General features: G+C 41.0%; 2 protein-coding genes and 1 non-coding gene across 22 annotated transcripts in view; 1 reads left to right on the top strand and 2 right to left on the bottom strand.

Moving 5' to 3' along the window:
- The window catches only part of FBXL2 (F-box and leucine rich repeat protein 2), a 78,314-nt gene that overhangs the window by 43,337 nt on the left and 12,359 nt on the right, over nucleotides 1–22,618 (top strand). For 5 of the 10 annotated variants that reach the window (XM_078377570.1, XM_078377576.1, XM_078377575.1 and 2 more), the window contains one exon: nucleotides 10,890–11,114. In XM_078377570.1, coding sequence (XP_078233696.1) covers nucleotides 10,890–11,114 — 225 coding nt within the window. Of the gene's footprint in view, nucleotides 1–10,889; nucleotides 11,115–13,911; nucleotides 19,371–22,618 lie in introns of those variants that run through there. The other 5 variants (XM_078377571.1, XM_078377574.1, XR_012088475.2 and 2 more) reach the window with 4 other exon arrangements.
- LOC140701479 (U1 spliceosomal RNA) lies at nucleotides 4,426–4,589 on the bottom strand. Its single transcript, XR_012080410.2, has one exon. It is a non-coding gene; the product is annotated as a U1 spliceosomal RNA (small nuclear RNA).
- UBP1 (upstream binding protein 1) overlaps nucleotides 18,177–22,618 on the bottom strand; it is a 71,050-nt gene continuing 66,608 nt past the window's right edge. For all 11 annotated transcript variants that reach the window (XR_013537410.1, XR_013537411.1, XR_013537412.1 and 8 more), the window contains 2 exons: nucleotides 22,514–22,565; nucleotides 18,177–19,817 (listed from right to left, as the gene is read on the bottom strand). Coding sequence is in view for 8 of the 11 variants with exons in the window: in XM_020802068.3 (XP_020657727.1) it covers nucleotides 19,780–19,817; nucleotides 22,514–22,565 (90 nt within the window). In the remaining 3 variants the exon portion in view is untranslated. The remainder of the gene's footprint in view (nucleotides 19,818–22,513; nucleotides 22,566–22,618) is intronic.

Below are 22,618 nucleotides of genomic sequence, written 5' to 3'. Positions count from 1 at the left end.
TTGACCTCTGTTTCCACCATTAGTATTCTTCCCTCATTATCTGAGTAGATAAATTTGGCTTCCTTATAGGCTTTCACATAAATAGTGACTCCTCTTTTGTTTAGGATCACATGCAGAAAACAAATTACCTATTTTAGGACACTCTAATAAATTACAATTTTTCTCTTTAATATTGGTTTCTTGAAGAACAGTTATATCTGGTTTTTCTTTTTGTAGCTTTAATTTTTTTTTTCATATTTTGTTTGGGGAATTTAGTCCATTTATATTCACTGAAAATGTTGTTGTTGTTTCCATATTTATTTATATGTTGGGTTACTTGCTCTAGTTTTCCTCTTTCCTGCAGTTTCATAGTTGACCTCCTTTTGTTTCCCTCGCTGCATTGTCTTATAGGTTGTTTGGAATTCCTTATATTCCTCCCCTTTCATGTCAATAGATGTTCTTACCCATCTTTCTTCTTCTTCTGTCTCTGATATAGAACTTTGCTCCTCTCCTGTGGCTATGTATTTTTCATAGAAATCTTTTCATAGAAATCCTGTCGTGCCAGACCTTTTGTTTCTTTTGCTACCTCTGTAAATTCTTGGCAGCAAATTCTAGGTTGATGGGTAAAGGGCATAACTTGGCTTTTGTTTTGTCATTGCTGTTCCCTTGCCTCTGACATACGTCACACCTCTGGCAAAATTCTTTCATCTGCTTCCCCATCTTAGGCCAGTAAAATTTTTGAGCTATTCTTTGTTTAGTTTTCGTGATGCGTAAATGGTCTGAAAAGGTGTCAGCGTGTCCCCTCTCCATTATCCCCCCTCGATATTTGAAGGAATTATCAGTTGCTTGTGAAGAGTTTCCCCTCCCCTCCTGGGATTCATTAAGATCTTCCTATACAAAAGGTCTTTTTCTATGAAGAACCTTTCTGGACTCTTGGGGATTAATGGACCTTCGCCAACTTTCTTAAATCATTGATCCAGCATGGGATCTGCTTTTTGTTCCCTTTTAAATGTACTTTCTTGAGGAATCTTAATAGGTATTAATTCAGCTGTTGTATCATTTTCTCCCACCAGCTCTGTAGGAATTTCACATTTTCCCTCAGTTTCTTCTTCATCTTTCTGCTGGGAGCGAGTCTGCAATAAAACACTTTTAACATGCTCAGTGAGATCGATCCCTCAGATCTCCAGGTAGAAGTGAATAGAACTGCTCTAGTCCCATGTGGTTCTTAATATCTTATACTGTTTCAACTCCTTCCTGTTGAAGCCATTTGTCAAGATATTTGGTCAAGTTTGCCCCTAGTTGGGAATAGGATTCCTCAAGTGTTTTTGTCAAGGCTCTGAACTTCCATCTTAGATGCTCAGCATTGATCCCAAACCTCGAGAATACCAACTGTTTATATTCCTTAAAATCCCTCACTAATTCCAGGGGCATTTGGGAGTATATTTTGGCTAACTCACCACTTATTTGGGACCTCATCACGATCATACGTTCTGATTCCCTCATGTCAAAATCTTCACACATGCGTTCAGACAGAATAATAAAAGATTCAGGATCATCACCCATTCTAAATATGGGGAATCTTTTAAGGTGTGCTTAGGACAAATGTCTTCCTTCAGGAGTAGAATTGCTGTTGTTGTTGTTGTTGTTGTTGTTGTTATTATTATTATTATTATTATTATTATTATTATTATTATTATTATTATTATTATTATTATTATTATTATTATTATTATTATTATTATTATTATTATTATTATTATTATTATTATTATTATTAATCTGGGCTGTGAATTCCAACCGCCTTAGTTCAAATGCCATCCTTTCCTTTTCCATTTCTATTTCTCATTGTCTTTCCTTGGCCCTAGCTTTAATTTCTAGCTGTTTTAGCTCTAGCTGTTTTAGCTTGAATTCCCGTTCCTGTTCCTTCTCTAATTTCCATTTTCTGAATTCTCTGCCGGCTTCTCTCTTTGAGATCTCCATTTCCCCCTCTGAGGTAATTCCTCCTTGAGTTTCATCCCCCTCCTGATCTGAGGCATCGGAACCCTTGTGAGGCAACCCTGATGCCTTTTTCCCCCATGTGGAAGGCATATTTATTTATATATGCTTCTAATCCAATTTAGAAGGCTCAGATTCCAAAAGGAACACTTTTTTTTTCCTTCAGTGAGTCGTTGTAAGATAGTTGTTTTTCTGCTGGCATCCATGGTTATGATGCTTAATTTAGCTCTCTGGCCCCCAGCCAGACCCTTATCACAAGACAAAGTTTCTCCTTGCCTCCAGCCCCCCAAAAAACTGCAATATCAGCTTTAAACAGTCCCAGCTTTTGCTGTTTTAAGTGACCTCAGCTTCTCTGCCCCTGGCCTCCACTTCATCCCCTCAGAGCTCTCTCCCTTGAACTTAGGACAAGCTAGCCCACTGTTCCTTTTCCCTCTTGAGGTAAACTTTTGCCAGAAATGGTTTCCTCATAGTTTTTTCCTATCTTAGCCCCTCAATCTGTGTTTAGGAGCCTCTCCACTAAGCTTTTCCCCCTGTAAAGCTCTAGAGAGTTACCCACTCCGTCCACTCCAGATCACCTTGTCTAAAAGATATTTTTCCACTCTGGGAACCTTTCTGTCCATAGGCGTCACTGGATTATATTCAGATCCCGCTGCTGGTCACCACTTTGTTGTGATCGCCTTTGAAATCCCGATTTCCCTGGTCTTCACAAGGGTCTCGCTCTTCTTTCCTCCTCGCTGCTACCAGATATGAATGCGTTTATATAATCAGTACCAGGACTCGTGTGATGCCAATACACAAATCATTTATTTAACAAGGGAAGAAGATAATTGGTAAGGATGTGTAGAATAAATTACAGGATTTAAATCACTTTCATTGAATCTATTAGAATACTTTTTTCTTAACTCTTTTAACCCTCTGTTTCAATCTCCACGCTTACAGTTCTCTAACTCACATTTCACTCCTTTCAAACCACACACAGTCTCTCTCCAGACTCTCTCTACCAGTCTTTTTCTTTTTCCCTCCCCCATTGGCTCCTGCATCAATGTTCCGCAGTGACGGGCAGGTGAGGTCAGGGCTGTTTGTTACACATGTCAATAGATGTTCTTACCCACCTTTCTTCCTTTGTCTCTGATATAGAACTTTGCTCTTCTCCTGTGGCTATGTATTTTTCATAGAAATCTTTGGACTTATCGAGACTATCTAGTCTGAATCTTCTTGACTGCCAATTTACTAAAATCCCTTCTGGTATTAGCTATCTGAAAATTATATCCTTCTCATTTAGTTTTTGTTTGTTTGTTTGTTTGTTTGTTTGTTTGTTTGTTTGTTAGAAAGAAGTATTGTTGTCTAATCTCTCGAATTTTCCAGGGAATCTGTTTTAAAACTTCAGTTTCCTTATATTGGATCTTTAGTGGGTTTTCTCTTAACGTCTTCAATATACTTTAACTTTCCTCCTCAAGAAGACTATATGAACATCCCTTGGGACCTTATTCTTTTTTGCAAAACTTGAGTTCTGAAAATCTGGTCAATCTCTTGGATCATCTGGGATTTCTCTATATCTAAGAATTCTGCCAACACTTCTTCCATTTGGTCTGATAGGTCAATGTCATTATTTTCTGGAACACTGCGAAATCTAAGAATATTTGACACTCTGTCCATTTCCAGTACCAATGTTGCCTCTTCATACTTCTTTGAAACTTCTTGGGTTTTTTTCTTTCCTATTTCAGTGTTGCCAGTTCTTTATTTTCTATAATTCTTTGATCTAACTCCTGAGTTTGTGATTTGTGTTCTTGAACTCTCTGATTCGTTTCTGCAATTTGGTTAGCTAGTGTAACAATCTGTTGGTTAATCTCCTCCATTTTATTTTCTAATTTAGCTTGGTTTGTACCAATGAAATCTTCTATACGTTGCTGATTTACTGTATTTCTTGCTCCATAAGACACACCTGACTATAAGACACACATAATTTTTAGAGAAAGAAAATTTTTAGAGAAAAAATATTCTGAACCAAATACCTCTCTTCTCATTCTGCTGGGGAGAGAAAGACGGGGAATGCCATATCCAAGTCACCAAGACCACCTTTGCAAAAGCAGTGCAGGGAGATCACTTTGATCTCTTTCCCACTCTGTTCTCAGTGCCATGGGCCCGCTGAGGGCCACGGAGAGCACCGAGGGGGAATGAGACCAAAGCAATCCCCTTACCTGCACTTCCTTTGGAAACGCAGTGGGTCTCAGCCTTGGATGGCATTCCCCCTCTTTCATTCCCCAGCGGCAAAGGAAGAGGGCGAAAGGAGTCAAAGCGGTCCCCTGGCTCCTGATCACGGTGACTCCTTTTGCCCTCTTTGCTGCTGGAGAGAAAAAGAGGGGGAATGCAATCCAAGATGTCACCAGGACGCACTGCCTTTGCAGTGGGTCCTGGCAAGGGAAAAAGAGATCAAAGTGATTCTAGAAAGATCAGAGAAAAGTGCAAACACAGTCCCCCACTACCACAAATTATGCAGTTGAGTTTCCCACATTTGGGGAAATCGCAGGGATCAGCACACCTAAAGTGCAATAGATGAGCCTCAACCTGGGAAAACCACCTTTGTGATCATGGTATCTCCCCTTCCAGGTAAGTATGAGTTGGAGTGGCCCCTGCGCCTCCTGCCCCCTCCCGCGCCCTGTCCCCCCAAGGCATGGCAACCCCCGCATCTCCCACTCAGAACAGGGCTGCACAGACCCAGTCCTGCCAGAGGCCAAGAGAGCTCCTCAGTGTTTTGGAGTGCCCTGTGGGACCCCCATCAGGGGCTGGGTGTTCCTGCAATTCAAGAAAGTAAAGTTAAAGCTGCTCTGAAAGTATTAAGAAGAAATAAATCAGCAGAAATAAATCATCATAGGATTCTTCTTCAGAGGAGTCTGTCATCCTTTTCTCTCTTCTGTTAAGGTCTGTTGTACACAGTTTCCACCTTCCCTTTATTTTCTTCTGGTCAAATTGTGTGCTTCCTTGTTGGTCATTCAGCATTCTTAACTTAAGCTTAAATTTCCCTTAGATTTTTCGGATCTTCTGGAAGAGATATTGTTTTCCCTCTTTGGTTGTTCTCCTCTGTTTCTTTCCACTAGTAACTGTAGTAGATTTATTTGTTTGTACATGACAGTTTCTGAAAAACTGCATTTTGACCCAATTTCTGTCACCTTTTGCCATTGCTTTTTGCCTGTCCTTTACAGTTCTAAGTGTTTCTTCTGTTATCTATCTAGGTTTTGGTTGTTGTAGGTTTTTTGGGCTGTTTGGCCATGTTCTGGACATTTTTCTTCCTAATGTTTTCCCAGTCTCTGTGGCTGACATCTTCAGAGGACAGGAGTTAGAACTCTGTGTTCTAACTCCTGTCCTTTGAAGATGCCAGCCACAGAGATTGTTACATAAGGATATTTTTATTGCTATATGGGGAGTTTGTGTTTTAAAAAGGGAAGGGTTCTATGCCTTCAGAAGAACTAATGTAGTTTAAAAGGAGAATGGGGCTCTATAAGGAAGGAAAATAAGTTATATCTCTAAATGGACCCACATGTCTTTGTACACCTTCATATTATTGTGTTGTTTTTGTATGTGTGTTTTCCCTTAATGTGGAATTCTCTCTTTTTTTGACTAGTGGTGTTATACTCTGTTTTGTAGTATTTTGATTAATTTTTAAAAATAAAATGAACAGATTGTTGGCTTCACATAACTGTGAGTTGTTGTTCTGCTTCATTTCTGTCCCCTAGCCAAATTTTACAACACTTGATTCTGCTTTCAGTTTCATCTTCTTCTGCATCTATAATTGGAGCATAAACTTGAATGATGATTGTGTAGATACACTTTCCCAAAATTATTAAGTCAGATGCTTCATAGTGGCCTCTGTGAATGCACACAAATGGGTTTATCCTGCGCCTGCGCAGGACGTTCTGAAGATTCTAGAGCTTAGGAAGAGAGAAACAATTAGTTCTCCCCTTCAGGGTATGAGCTCCGCCTCCTCAACCTTCCTTTCAGTTCCTTTTTTTCCACCATTCGTGTCGGACGTTTGGAACGCTAGAGCGATTAAGGGAAGCCTGTTAGCTTTGCTAATTTTTTATTTTTTATTTTTGCTTAAATATTGTTTTCTTTTATATAGCTTTGATACCTTTGGTTTTCCTTTTACTTGGTTCTATCGCTTTTTTTTCTCCTTCCCACCTTCCCCCCCCTCAACGTTTTTTCCTTTTTCTTCCCTCTTGTTTTATGGCCCCTAGGGGCTTCAAAAAGTATTCAGTTTGTTCTCGCCAAATCCTTCTTACAGACGAGCACGATCTTTGTTTGTTTTGCCTGGGGGGAATTCCACCAGACCCAGTCATGCACTGCTTGCAGGAGTTTTTCAAAGCAAGCCACTAAGCTTTGGCTGCAACGCCTAAATCCCTCCACAGAGGCTACAGCCCTTTCTGCTGCAAGCGCTTCTCGTCAAGAGGCTGCGAGATCCACTACCAGCCCTACTGACCAGTCCTTACTCAGCACGACTTCTCTACCGGTTAACTCTAAGAACTCTAATAAACCACTTAAGTCTGCTGCTACTAAAGCTCAACCATGGTTGACTAAACCTGCTAAAAAGAATAAGGACAAAGCTAAGGGGAAAAAGAGAGATGGCCAAACCAGCTACTCTTTCTATGGTTGCTATGCCAGTACAAGATTCTGCAATGGACGTTGTTGGGCTATCGGACAGGGAGGATCATACTTTACCTCCAGCCCAAGAGGCTCATGAGATCCTGAGCTTGTCTCCAACTTTGGGCCGTTTTGAGGCTGTCGCACCGTCCAGCCTGGCCATTGCCCAGTTTAGCCCTTGTTTACCAGGGCGGGCTGATACCGAGACTGAATTGGAACAGGAGTCTGCCCCATGCACTCCTAGAAAGAAAAAGGAGAAACGCAAGCATGCCTCTCCATACCAGCCGTCAGAGCTTGAACAGCAGCACTATCATCCAGAGGGTCCACCTCAATATGGTTATCCATATCAAGAATGATACCAGCCTTTTCCATACCAAGGCTTTGGATACCATGATCAATACAGAGGATTGGGATATCAGCCACGGTACCCTCCTGCACCTCAGATTCAAGCATCTTTCCAGCTACAAGGGCATCTATCCACCCCCCAAGCTCCTCCATCCCGAAAGAGACTGATGGTACTGACACTGCCTATGCCTGCCAAACGACCTAAGCATCACAGGAGCCACCCTTCAGTACAGGCTGCTACGCTATACTCTGGTCCTCATGACCATGATACAGAGCCCTTTTCAGCTTCTATTCAATCGGATGCTGAGCCTTTACTCCCAGCACGAATGAATCTGAAACATGATACCAGTACCGCCGGCAGTCTTCCACAGTTACCTTTGGAGAACTTCACCTCATATGCACAACTTATCTTGCGCATGGCCAAGACATTAAAACTCAATACGCAGATTCCACAACAAGAAGTGGACCTAGTCTTTCAGGATATGGAGCAGGACAAAACACCTCCTCCTAGTCTGAGCCTCATACCAGCACTCCTAACTCTGGTTAAAAATTCTTGGGACACATCACCTTTAACTCTTCAAATTCAGCGGATTGAACACCATTACAAGACTCCTGGGTCAGATTCGGACTTTCTGATTAAACATCCAGTGCCTAACTCCATTGTGGTTGAGACTACACAATACAAATCACGTAGCAGATCATCCACCACACCTATGAACAGAGAAGGAAGAAAAATTGATTCCTTTGAGAAGAAACTTTACTCCCTAGCAGCACTGCTTATCAGAATCTCTAATTACCAAGCTGCAATGGGCGCCTACCAAAGACACCTGTGGGACAGAATCCTTCCCACCCTTCAAACACTTTCAGAGCCATTAAAAACTCAGTACCTATGCTGAAGCTAAAACTATCGCTAAGCAGCAAAGACAGGCAGTGGAGCATACTGCTGACACTGCCTCCAAGTCACTTCTTACCTCCATAGCAGTCAAGAGACATGCCTGGCTCAGGGCAGCAAACATCATGGACAATACCAAGGCTAAAATTGAGGACCTCCCATTTGAGGGTACAGGACTCTTCAGTTCTAAAACTCATGATACAATGGAGAACATTCATAAAATGAGAAAAACAGCCAAGTCTTACATCCCATATCAGCCTTACAGATACCAGAAACCACCTTACAAAAAGCCATTCTACCACCAGCCTTCTCAGTACCAGCCCTTTCGGTACAGCAAGCAACAACAGCATGAGCACGCTTACCAGCCGCCTCAGTCTAACTCAGCACAGTCTACCTCAGCACAATACCAAGCTCCCAGACAGCTTTTTTGTAAACCCCAATGCAGGGGTAAGCAATATTCTTGAATACCCTGGTACCACCACAAGACTGTACCCATTCCTTCCAGAATGGAAAAGGATAACAACAGATAATTGGGTTCTAGCCATCATTGAATGTGGCTATTTCATTGAGTTTTTTCGAAAAAAAAAAACCCTGACAAATTCCATCAGGCCCACCCCTTTTTCCTTACCTCTACAGGAGGAAATTTCATCTCTACTGAGAAAGGGGGCAATAGTCTTGGTACCACCTTCGAACTCAAGTGGGGGCATCTTTTCTTGTTATTTTGCAGTCCCTAAGAAAGATGGGGGTATTAGACCCATCATGGACCTTAGACAACAAATACATACTTTATCAAAAATTCCGCATGTTAACTCTTGATTCCATTCTCCTTCTTTTATCTCAGGGGAACTGGTTTGTCACCATTGACCTGAAGGATGCTTAATTTCATATCTCCATCCATCCGTACCATCAGAAATTCCTCAGATTCAGGTTTCAAGATACCACCTTCCAGTTTGTTGTTCTCCCATTCGGGCTCTCTACAGCCCCCAGGACAATTACAAAATGCATGGCTCCAGTTGTGGCATACCTCCGTACCAAGGGGATGAAGCTCTTCCCGTACATCGACGACTGGCTCCTGGTTGCCAAGACCTACCAAAGCGCCATAACAGCCACAAACACCACTTTCCGTGTCCTACACAATCTTGGCCTGCAGATCAATCAAGAAAAATCCAACCTGGTACCATCTCAGTGCGTGAGCTACATAAGAGCTCAACTAGATTCCAGTCAGGCAAGAGCCTTCTTATCGTCAGAAAGAATAACAAAAATCAGCAAAGCCTTACAAGATTTCCAACCTCTCGGGACTGTCACCGCCCTCAACATCCAACATCTGCTGGGACTCATGGCTTCCACTACATGGTTCCCCATGCAAGGCTCAAGTTACACACACTCCAATCCTGGTTCCTCTCCCGATTCGACCCTTCAACAGACACACTGTTGAAGAAGATACAGGTACCGCCATATGTGGCACACCAACTTACCTGGTGGGCTCTCGCCCCCAACCTCCTGGTTGGCAGAGCATTCACACCTCCTTCCCTGTCTATCCAAGTGACAACGGATGCCAGCCCCTCGGGATGGGGAGCTCACTGCCAAGAGCTCCGGGCACATGGACTGTGGTCAGAAAGGGAAAGAACCCTTCACATAAATCATCTGGAATTACTGGCCATCATAAAAGCCTTCCAGTCCTTCATTCCCAGGCTACAGGGAAAAGCTGTACAGCTTGTAACTGACAACACCACTGCCGTGTACTATATAAATCAACAAGGAGGAACCCAATCACTACCCCTCCTTCACCTCACCATAGACTTTTGGGAGTGGTGTTGCACCCACCATATCGTCCCTCAGGCGATCCATATCTTATCAGAGGACAACTTCCTCGCAGACCACCTAAGCAGGCTCCCCACCAGGATTGCACGAATGGTCCCTCAATGACACTGTCTTCCTAGACATCTGCCGCGGATGGGGTCAACCCACAGTAGACCTTTTTGCCTCCCAGCTCAATGCAGAGTGCCCCAGATACTGCTCAAGAGCAGGCTCAGACATTGCATCTCTAGGAGACGCCTTCATGATACCACTTAACTTCTCATTTTCACTCCAGAGACTATGTAGATTTATTTCTACTATAGGTGGATGTTTCCATAACACCTTGGTCCGGAGAACTTACCTACCTCTTCCCTCCGATACCAATGTTACTCAAATCAATAACCTGGATAATCCAATGCAGAACAGATGCAATCCTCATCGCCCCATGGTGGCCGCGACAGCCATGGTTCGCTTACCTCAGAGAGATAACAGGAACTGTTTCACTTACCGGCAATTCTGTCTCTCCTCTCCCAGAACGACGGAGCTTCCTCCATCCGGGTGTTCGGTCCCTGCACCTGACAGCGTGGAGGATAATCCGGAATTCTCTGCAATCTTAAATCAGGCTCGAAAACCATCCACCTCTCGCATATATAGCAATAAATGGAAATCCTTTCTAAAATTCGCTGAATCTAAGGGACTCACCTCAGTCCCATCATCTCTTTCAACTATGCTTACCTTCATCTTACATCTCTTCAACCTTGGTCTAGCACATTCTACCATTAAAGTTTACATCACATCAGTAGTAGCTCACTAACCTCCTGGATCCAGCTCCACTAAACTCTTTGTATCATACCCCTCATGTCTTATGTGCTGCTGCAGCTAATATTAGGAAGGACTAGTTTAAAACACAAATGAACAAGACAGTAGGGATCAACTTAGTGGGGTTTACTAGACTATGAGGTAAAATTAAAATGAGGATGTAGGCCACTTGAGCCCCTGGGAATGTTTGGTCATCACTGATTATGTTTTTAATCAGGAGTGAGGAATTGAAAGAGGGGATGTGGGCAGAAACTGGGACTTGAAGAATTTACAACCCAGCTGAAGTTTTCAGCTATTATCCATCATTTTGAATACAGCAGTAACTTTGCATAAGGTATATTATCAAAAGGTAGAAAATGAATCTTCAAGAATCAGTCACAGAAATAAGAATCAGTCACAGAAATAAGATTTCACTAATGTGTTTTAGTCTTTGTTACAGAGTTTGTCCCACTGTGAACTGATCACTGATGATGGGATTCTGCATCTAAGCAGCAGCACATGTGGGCATGAAAAGCTCCAGGTACTCGAGTTGGACAACTGCCTTCTAATTACGGATATCACTCTGGAACACCTTGAGAACTGCCACAACTTAGAGAGAATTGAATTATACGACTGTCAGCAAGTCACCCGTGCAGGCATCAAAAGAATAAGAGTAGGTACCATATGACTGTACTGAGATTCAGTGTTTATGTGTTATTATTTCTGGGTAGTTCCTGTTACATATCAGCGCTGTGCATTGAAACTTAATAAAGTGTCTACTTCAGGTATTTCAAAATAAAGAAACACATTCAACATTCAAGTAAGCTCTAGCTATTTAAATTCTTGAATGTGCTGAACATAATGGGCCAGTAAAAGAAGCAGTGTGACATTCCCTTTTTCTAGGTCTTTGGTAGGAGTTTTTGGGAAATGCCCATTGCTTAATTTTTTCAGAAATAACTATCAAGGGTCAGGATGATAACTGGGTACACTGCTTTTGTTGTACACTTTAGTTGCCCTAGTTCATCTATTTAGAACAAAGACTGTGAGACTGGCCGAGAGATTGTTGCTGGTTAACATAGGGTATTTGGTTGATTTCACAGAATTATAGAAAAATGAAGTTGGAAGGGGCCTACAAGGCCATCAAGTCCAACCCCCTGCTCAGTGCAGGAATACAATCAAAGCATATCTGCCAGGTGATAATCTAAGTTTTTCTTGAATGCCCCCAGTGTTGGAGCACTCACCAACTCCCGAGGTAACTGGTTCCACTGTCGTACTGCTCCAACAGGCAGTTTTCCTGATATTCAACTGAAAGCTGGCTTCCTTTCACTTGAGCCCATTTGTTGTGTGTCCTGTACTCTAGGATGATTGAGAACAGATCCTTCCCCTCCTCTATGACTGCCTTTCAAATATTTGAAAAGTGCTATTATATCACATACACACAGCCAGTCTTCTTTTCTCAAGGCTAAACACGCCCAGTTCTTCCAGTCTTTCCTCATAAGGCTTGGTTTCCAGCCCCCTGATCATCCTTGTCGCCCTCCTCTGAACTTGTTCCAATTTGTTAGCATCCTTTTTGAAGTGTGGTGGACACAATACTCAAGGTGAGGCCTAACCAGGGCTGAATAGAGGGGCACTAGCACCTTGTGGGATTTGGAAACTATACTTCTGTTATGCAGCCTAAAATAGCATTAGCCTTTTTTGTAGCCACATCACACTATTTAGCTTGTGATCTATGACAATTCCAAGATCCTTCTTGCTCGTAGTTTTGCTGACCCAGGTATCTGTGCAATTGGTTTCTTTTTCCAAGGTGCAATACTGTGCACTTATCCCTGTTGAATTTCATTGCTTTTCGCTGGTCATGTTTTGGAGATTAACTGAAACAGGGTATTTTGGGATATGGTTTATGAAAACTCTTGTAATGACCATTTTTGCTAGTCTTGTAGGAATCAGCCCTAGTGCAATGCCATCTTAATATTGTAGAACTGCCAAACCACGATTCATCACAAAATTTTAACTCTATCTGTCCCCACATGAGCTAGGTTAGGAGAAACTATTGCATAGTCATACTGAAACCAATTTAAATCACATTTCTGATTTATAATAAGGGCAAGGGTTAAGCACAACATCAATGCAGGTGGAACATTAAACTGTAATAGCCTCCAAAACTAAAATAGAGGAATGCTAGGCACACCAGCTGAGCCACGTTTGGTACTGCTTGGTCCAAACCAATTCATGGTATATTTATTTTCTGGACAAACAGAGCAGGTTTAACAACACTGAATACTTTATTTTACTAATTGCTTTAGCCTTCAAAATTGTCACTCCTTTTTCATGAACTTCATATGCTTAATGTGTAGCTTGCTGGTTCTTCTGTTTTCCTCCGAGACCATCCCCCCCCCAAAAAAAAACCAGAGAAAAAGTTAAACTCTCCATAGAAGCAGTTACCTTCCCTTTTTCCTTAGGGCAAGATAGTTTGCCAGTAGCATTTCTTTTGCCTCTGATTAGACCGTTTCCCATATATAGCCCTATGAAGGATGGACAGTTCTTATCATCTCCAATTTTTCCACCTAACAATGAACCCCAAGTATACAGTAACCCATCCTTCAGAAGTAGTCCCATTTTGATCCCGACGGTAAACAAAAGACCAGCAAAATCTTTACTAGAAACAGTTATTGTGTACAGTGGTGCCTCACTTAACGGCGATAATCCGTTCCAGGAAAATCACTTTTAAGCGAAAACATCATAAAGCGAAAATAAAAACCCAATTGAAACGCATTGAAACCCGTTCAGTGTGTTCCAGTGGGGTAAAAACTCACCGTCCAGTGAAGATCCCCCATAAGGCAGCCATTTTCGCTCCCTGTATAGCGAGGAATCCGTCCCTAAACACAGCGGGGAGCCATTTTAGTTAGCTGGTGGCCATTTTGAAACCGCTGATCAGGGAACCGATCGTCACAAAGCGAAATTCTCCCATTTAGACCATCGTTTTGCGATTGCAAAAAGATTGTTGTAAAGCAGATTCGTCGTAATGCGGGGCAGTCGTAAAGTGAGGCACCACTGTATTTGATTGGTTAGCAATTTTAAGACAGGGATGGGCAAGGAGTGGGCCTCCTTACGTTCCTAGATTGCAATGTCCAGTATTTTTCAATGTTTGCTATGGGACCTAGGGCGGCTAGGAGTTGCAGTCCACAAACAACAGGAAAGCTGCACTTCATCCACCTGTGCTTTAAAGTATTATTACAAAACTGAGATGTATGTGCTTTGGGGAGGGATGACTTAAGATGCTTTGCAGCAGTGTTGTTTAAACATTGGTCTTCTGTGCTTTCACACTAATGGGGTATGAAAGAGATGGCTCTGCACTTGCATCAGTATGAAGGCACAGAGATCATGAAAAAGACTTTTATTTAGTATCTTAGAATGTAAGATAATAAAGCCAGAGCTTTAAGATTTTATTAGTAATTAATTTTTGTCTGTAGGCTCAACTGCCAGATGTGAAAGTCCACGCATACTTTGCTCCAGTAACTCCACCTCCTTCTGTAGGAGGCACCCGACAGCAACTCTGCCGCTGCTGCATTATTCTTTAACTGATGAAGAATTGCACTGCCAATGTTTGCAAATGGGAAGAGGGAGTAAGGCATCCATTGTCAACCTATGCTTTTTTAAACTAATTCAGCTACGTCAATCATTATTCTAGTGCAGCATTACAGGTAATATCTTAGGCAGATACAGAACAACAGTGGCACCTTGACCAATGTCTTATTCTAGAATTTCTGTGGTTGCTGTGCCAACATTCTATCTAATGTGCAGATAGTATCAAACTGATTGATTCTGCTGGCTTACGAGATTAAATGCCAACAAATGGAATGCCACTACTATATAAGTATTGGCTAGTCAATCAGCATGGAAAATTTCAGGAGATGTTAGCAAATGTTCTGAACTGAACAATTCTTGGGAAAATTGTCAGTTACATATATGTGTCATACTTTCAATCAGATACCTTATTAATCCTGTTAAGAAAGAGAGCTTTTGCTGTACAGGGGAAATTCTGGAGGCTGTTTCCAAAGGGCACTTATAAACAAATTGCTAAACCAATTCCTGAAAAGTTAAAAAAAAAAAGACGATTGCAAAAAAGTATTGGCCAAAATCCTGTTGTAGGATATACCACGAAGACTAACAATGTAAAAAACAAACAAAACAAAAAAATTTCTGATCTCGCCCTACAAAATCCTGAGCCTCCTGTGGAATCCCCTTCATCATCAGAAAGTCTTTGGGCTGCCACAGGTCAGGAGTAAAATCTTAATTACAGATGATCCAGTAGCAGCAATTTTCTGGAAAAATAGCCTCCTGACAATGAAAAGGAATCCATAGGAGGCCTGGAAACTTCAGGGGAGAAATTGGTCAAATTACTGCACCTGATGGCATCATTAGCCTTTATGGTGTAACTTAAAGGAACAGCATTTCAACCATTGTATTTTCCTATACTTTGCCTGGGGGCGGGGAGGGAATAAGCAATTAAGAAATTTGTATGATTCAAGCTACATTGGAGGTTGAGTAGCTTTGACCCTTGTGGGTATTGACACTGAATCCAGTGCTACAAATGCAGAATACTAAAGTGTTACTTTGAGTACTTCACTTGTATTGTCTGAGTACCTCAGTATTCTAGAATAGTCTCTCATTATGACAGCACAAGTTCTTTCTAACAATATCTAAATGTGAGATCTGTCAGATTATTGGAAAACATTTGTTCTGAATATTAGGAAGAAATTGAGCTTGGCGGTGGACAATATTGGTAATTATAGGCCCGTTGCCAATGTTTCTTTCCTCAGCAAGGTAGTTGAGAGGGTGGTGGCCAATCAGCTACAGGCTCTTCTGGATGAAACCAGTGCCCTGGATCCATTCCAGTCGGGCTTCAGGCCGCACCATGGCACAGAGAAAGCATTGGTTGCCCTGTTTGATGACCTGCTGATTGAGGCCGACAGGGACAAAATGTCTCTGCTGATCCTTCTTGATATCTCAGCCGCTTTTGATACTGTTGACCACAGTATCCTTCTGGGGAGGCTCTCCGAGTTGGGAATTGGTGGCCTGACTCTTGCCAGGCTCAGTTATCTCTCCAATGCTGTTTAATATCTATATGAGGCCGCTGGGAGGAGTCATCAGGAGATGAGAGGCTTCGTGTCATCAGTACAGTATGCTGATGATACTCAGCTCTACATCTCCTTTTCTCCAACAACAGTGGATGCTGTATTGTCCCTTGAGCACTGTCTGGGGGCTGTTCAGCAATCGATGCAGGAGAACAGAATGAGGCTGAATCTGGGCAAGACGGAGGTCCTTCGGGTGGGTGCCTCAGACATCAGTGGTCTGGGAATCTCTTTTGGGGGTGTGTGTGACTTACCACCAAGAGTGAGGTTTGCAGCTTGGGTGTACATCTGGACCTGGCACTCACCATGGAGACCCAGGTGTCATCAGTGGTCCGTTCTGCACACTTCCACCTTCAGCGGAGTGCCCAGCTGCGTCCCTATCTTGATGTGGGGGCGCTCACCACTTTGGTTCATGCCCTCGTAGTCTCAAGATTAAGACTACTGTAATGCGCTCTACGTGGGGCTGCCTTTGAGATTGACACGGAAATTTCAGATGGTACAAAACGCGGCGGACACGGAAACTTCAGATGGTACAAAATGCGGCGGCCAGACTTACTGGGGTGAAGAGGCACCACCATATTTTCCCCACGCTGGCCGACTTGCATTGGTTGCCCATTCGTTTCTGCGTTGATTTCAAAGTTCTTAAGATTACTTATAAAGCCCTAAATGGTTTAGGACCTCGATATCTAGCAGAGGGCCTTCTCCCACCCGGTTCTGCCAGAGACACTCGTTCTAGCCAGGCTGGGCGATTGAGGGGCCTAACGCCAAGGGAGACCCAGAAGGAAAGAACAAAGAACTGAGCCTTCTCAGCAGTGGCCCCTCGCCTCTGGAGCAACTTGCCCATAGAGATCCGCCTAGCTCCCTCTCTAGGTGGCTTTAGAAATAAACTTAAGACATGGCTATTTAGGCAGGCTTTCCCTCCTGCTGGATCTTAATATTTACATTTTCACATATTGGATTTTTGCATGTCTATTGGTTCTATTGTTTTTAAATTTTAATGCCGCCCAGAGTAATTCATCTAGATGTGTGGGGTATAAATCTAATAAAATAAATAAAATAAAAAATAATTTGAGCATAACATAATGTGATCATAAACAAAAAACACCTGTTTCATGCACTTCTGTCTCAGCTATTTGGCACTTGCGAAGAAATGATAGCACAGAGGTTTATGTGCTGTTGCTGATGATACTTCTTGTGTACTCTTTCAAGTATCACTGAGCAGATTTTGTGAAGATGATGTACTACAGGAAGATGAACTGTGGCATGCTGTTTGGAGACATTGCAACTCTCTCACCTTTGGCCGTTGATGACATATCCAATTTCATACTTATCATACATCAGCCATTGTCTGCAGTTGTTATGTATAGTTGTTTTGCCCAAATATGATGCCAGACAATGGTTACAAACAAACAATAGACTATCAAATTCAGGTTTGTCTGCTTCCTGCCTCCAGCAGAGCTGCACGGAGATTAGAAGCATTCACTTCCATTTTTAATTAGCATTATGTCCAGATCCTAAACTGTGGTTGATTTTATCTGTGGTTTAGTGAAACACAACAGGTTAATGAACTGTGCTTTGAAGTCATCTTGTTTCAGCACACAGGAATTAAGAATAATTGACCCATGTTAGGATATTAGGGTAACTTGAACATTTAACTGCCCACGTTGATGCTATACTGTGCTAAGAAACATGAAGAGAACAGGCAAATAGAAATAAGATTCTGATTCTCCTGATTTTGCTAGAAGGGAGGAGGGAACTGCGTATTCAACAGTAAACCATAGTTTAATATTGCATTCACATGCAGCCAAGATCATCGCTGAAATTAAAAACATGTTTAGTCCTCAATAGTCTACTGAAAGTTTTTTTTTATGTAAGGTAGTAAGTTTTTTAAAGTCTGAACTGGGAGATACGGGCACACATATGCAGCCAATTTTTCTTTAAGACAAAAAGGGCATATGAAATCTGTAAAAATCATGGATTACAGCATTTCAAGGTTTCATTAACTTTTTAGAACAGTTTAGCAGAACTGAACTCAGACTCACTGTTCTGCCAAAAAAGTGAATATATCAATTTCTTGAAAAGGCATTACTAGAAATGAACAACTTTATATTAATGTTCAAGTATTTATAATAAACATTACATGGAGGATATGTATTATTACATTGTTAACATGCATAGATTCCTTCTGCTGTAGAATATTTTACAGCAATACTCTATAAGCATGTTTGTCCACTAACTTGTTGAGAAATATATTGTCAAACAGTTGTTTTTATATGTTTTACTTTTGTAAGGTCAGGTATTTATGAAATTGTTTCATCAAATACTTTGGTACAGGCACTATTTAAATAAAAGCATCCATAGTTATGCTACTTTCTATTATTTTAAATACAACTGCCAGTTATAAATGACATCTTGTATTGGCACTAAACATCAATTTGATATAGGCATCATTCTCACTTTTGGGATCTGTTAATAGTATGAATGAACATGGTGTAACTGGAAATGGTGGAATTTTTCTTTCCTAGATGGTATCTCAATATTGTCTACATGTCCTGGATTAGTTTCTAGAAGACAAAAGTAAACTTCAGGAAGAGTACTTAAAATATTATTGGAAAATGTTTTTACTGAAATTGAAATGCATACATCTTATTTAAAATCAAAAGCAATTTGCTGGTTCCATTCATTAAATTCAAAGTGAACCAAACTACTGTACAGCTTTGAGTGACATTTTTCAATAAAAGATTCTTCACAAATTGGAAAAACAGTGCTGAGATGACACATATCAGTTGAAAACACCCAAATACAGCTAAAAATAATTTATAGGCAAGAACCACTCAAAACAGTTCATGCTCACAAACTCTATTCTCCCTTCCCATCAGTGCAGAACAGTTTAGGTCATGGGGAGTGGGAGGGAGCAATCTCGCATCCTAATGCCTGTAATTAAACCATTTTTCAGAATAATTAGACTTTAAGCACTTAGCCTAGCATAATTAGAAATGGGAGTGAAATTAAAAACAGTATTTGACATGCTTCTTTTTCTGTTAAGGTGTTCACGTCGTTTCAGCTATTTGAAAAAGCTGCCTTCTCCGTTAAAACCTCTCCAAGTAGCTGTATTGATACACAAACCAGAACAGACATAAACATCTATTCTTGGAAGCATTATCTGGTTATCAGGTTAACATTTAAAGACATTTTTGCAGTTCATTCAATAAGCTATGCAACTGCTAGTCAAGTATTTGGTTGTATGGAAGAGGCACTGTACCTATGGTCTTTCCGAGAGAGTGGAAGAAAAAGAAAAGAAATCAACACTTTACACCAGAAGTGATAATGTGAGACCGCAAGTCTGTGGATGAAAGATGAACATTTTAATATTTGATTGTTTTTTGGGGGTTTTTTGCTTTAATCCTTCAATATTATCTTTGTGACCTTTTTTCACAAGGACATCTTAGCATGGAACTGCAAGAGTGCTTTGTTGATGAACTTAAAGACACTATAGACAGGTATATTGTCTCCAATGGACCTGTTGCAAATCAATATTGTAGCTCAATGGGTTTGTTCTGATTCTCTCTTAAGTTATTATAAATTCTGCTGCATACTTAATGTCGTCTGGCTAGGACTTTAGTAAAAAGTCCAACTCTTGACATTTACACTTCTTACATTCACGCTTATACACAATTTATACAGAGGATGCTGCTCTGACAGCTTTACTCTCAAGACCCCAAACCTGATTGCTATCATCTTTACTACTTTATCTCCACACAAATTACTATGTGCTCTGCTAACATCAAAAAATAAAATCAGCATACAGGTACAAGCAAATAATAGACAAACTGGCACAGAAAGATAAATGCCCAGAAGAGGTTTACATTCAGACTGGATACAGTATAATAGGAAAGCAATACTGCTTCTAGAAACTGCATCTACTGGCCATAGCTTGCCTTATTTTTTCAGAGAAAGGGAAACATCTTTGTTTTTTTCATGCCTGTATGCAAGCTGTCACGGCATTTATACCTCTTATGAGGACATTTGGCTATGGCAGTGGTAAGTTCATCTACTATAGCTCATTAGAAAGGACATCTTGCGTTTTCAATATGAAACATTCTATATGGTGAAGTCAGATCCCTGAAGAGACTGGATGTTATTCGTCATTCTTGAGCACAACTTCATTCTGTACTGGAGAGTCAGTCCATTACATGTGTGGCAACATCACTTCAAAATTATATGGAAGCCTTCACCATTTTCAGCTATAGAAGGAAAAAGTGATAATTCAAAAAGGAATCTCCACATACTAAAACATTTCATAATAGCCCACATAAAATATCAATTTAAATTTTTTACAAGTGAACAAAAATGCTGAACTCTGCAAACTGGATAATCATGGTTCAGGGAAGAGATACAGAGTAATTAACACAATTTGCCCTCCTAACTAGGCCCCTCTGCATCTGCTGTAGTATGTGAAGTACTGAAGGGTGCAAGGGGAAACAGGAGCCACCTCTGGATCTAACCCAAGAATTTCTTATGGCCATAAAAACATTACAAAACTCAAGTAACTTTTTGGAAACAGCTTCTAGGACCCATAAAATTGCACTTCAAGATCCTGAGATCAATTGTTTTGTGGTTTCTGGACTTGCAACTTCTGCATTCTGTTTTAACAAGCCAGATTAATACCTTGAAATCTGGTTTAGAACAATTAGGATGTTGGAATGAGCACCGCAGAAGCCAAGGTTGTGGCTGACACTGTTACTGATAGCAATTTAAACAAAAAGTGACAGTCAAGAGCTCCTTAAAACAGGCACCTGGGCATTAAAATGGCAAGAGAGTGTCAATGTAAGCATGCACTTCTTGGGACAAAAGAACTCTGGCCAGTATCTTGTGGGCTGCAAATGTGTTGCACAACAGTTTATTCAATGCACATTTCCCCTTTCCCCACCAATCATGCAAGCGGGAATCCACCAATCACTTGTGGAAGCAGAACTCTTGCTTAAAGCAAAAAGTTTCCTGAAAGGATGTTTCACTGCCCATAAGGCCCTCCACAGGGGCGCCTCCCAAAGAACTACCCTCCCAACCCAGGAAGCCTTGTAACTTCCAAATAGCACCAGGATAGTTTCCTTGTTTTTGAAAGTCAAAACAGGCTGAGGAAACTATCAGTAGAGGTAAGGAAAACTGGTCTGTAGCATTGTTTAGGGCCTGTGTCTTCCAGAATTCTGCCAGGAGAATTTTTGGCAAATTCTGAAAGTTGGCATTTTAAAAATCCTAAACTCTTATCCTTGTGGTCACTTCACATATATGCCAAGAGATCTGAACTTGTAGTGACTAATCAAAAAAGGAATTGTGGAAGTTTGAGTTAACAACTCACTGAAAATGTTTTAGTGGCTGTGAAGAATACTACTCCCATGCTGTGAGTCATTAAGAAAAATGTAAAGAACTATTAATGCCTTTATAAAAATCTAATGTGATCATTAGATTGACATTGCAGTGAAGAGTTCTAATCACCCACAGATTGTAGACTTCCAAGGTGCAGAATAGGTTACCTAGAGCCATGGTCCCCAATCTTGGGCTTCCAGATGTTCTTGGACTGCAACTCCCAGAAGCCTTCACCACCACCTCTGCTGGCCAGGATTTCTGGGAGTTGAAGTCCAAGAACATCTGGAGGCCAAAGGTTGGGGACCACTGACCTAGAGGAAAGGTTGAAGGGGCTGAACCTACTCCTCTTTGAGAAACATTTAACTTTCTCTACCCAAGCCAACCATTGGGGAAAAATGCAGGGCTTGATTGTCCTTTGATCTGACCCAGCATAGTGGTTCTTATGTTAAATTAACAATTTGTAAAACAGATATTTTTCTCCTAAGGCCTAGGCTTTAATGTTCATATTGATTTCTGATAATCTACCACAAGTCAAGCAAGTTCTGCACTAGAAGTAGGAGGGGACAGATAGTCCTGAATTCTAGTTTTATCAGTCTCTCTACTTTGTCCCCAAATCAGAACCTCCATCTTACCAGTTACAAACCACTGTCCTGGTGCAACCACAACACAACACTCCTGAAGTACTTTCCCTGTATTTTCCTTGTGGTTTAGTTTAGTTTCTTCCCATAGGGGACTCAAGGCAGCTCACAATCAGTTAAAACAACACAACAGAAAAATACCATAAGATATATTAGTAAGAAAGACATAACGATATTAAAACCCCGCCAAGAGACCTGTGGGTACAGTGGGTGGCATATAAGTTAAATTAAACAAACAAACAAACAAACAAACCACTAATGGTGTCCAAGAGGGGGGAAAACATGTTTTTTCCAACCTCAGATATGTCAAGAAGTTCAAACACTAACTTTAAACTACTACAAATCAAGAATTTGTTCCCTTAATTGACCTGACACAGCCACTGCACCATATGTTCAGCTTGTACTCATCCTGAAAGAGAGGTACTTAGTGGTTCCTATAGTAAAAATAATTAGAACTTAGTAATGACATTCCATCTCATTAAATAATGTTCAATATTACATAAAAATCATGAACTAAAAAACCCACACACATTTCAGAAAATGTGAGAAACTGAAACCTCTTCTTGTGTAAAAGCAATTGCGTTTTTGATTTTGCTTGTTTTAACATTGTGAGCTATCTTGAGTCACCTCATCAGGAGAAGGTGGCCTACAGATGACACTAAATAAATAAAAGCAAAATATACCAGCTCATACAGCAGACCCCCTATATTTGTGGGATTGTTATTCATGGGTTCATTTATCCAGTTTACAGGAGCTTTATATACAATATACAAGGGCATCCTCTTGTGGCTTTGTCCTGCCCCTTTATATGTTGTATATAGAGTTACCTCATATTCATGGTTTCAGGCATCCACAGTAGATTGTGGAACCAATCTCCCATGGCTATGGCAGTCCTACTGTAATTCTCGATTTTTCTATTTTCATTATTACTAGCATACCTTTTATTGTGGTGACTAAGAAACAACTCTCATCTTCAAAGTTCTGAACCATCTAGAGAGAAAAAAAGATTGAAAATAGGATGTGCAGCAATGTACCAGTTTCAT

Source organism: Pogona vitticeps, chromosome 6 (assembly GCF_051106095.1).
Source record: "Pogona vitticeps strain Pit_001003342236 chromosome 6, PviZW2.1, whole genome shotgun sequence".
Lineage (NCBI taxonomy): Eukaryota > Metazoa > Chordata > Lepidosauria > Squamata > Agamidae > Pogona > Pogona vitticeps.
The sequence above is the reverse complement of the archived record's forward strand: the minus strand, read 5'-3'. Positions and strand labels throughout refer to the sequence as shown.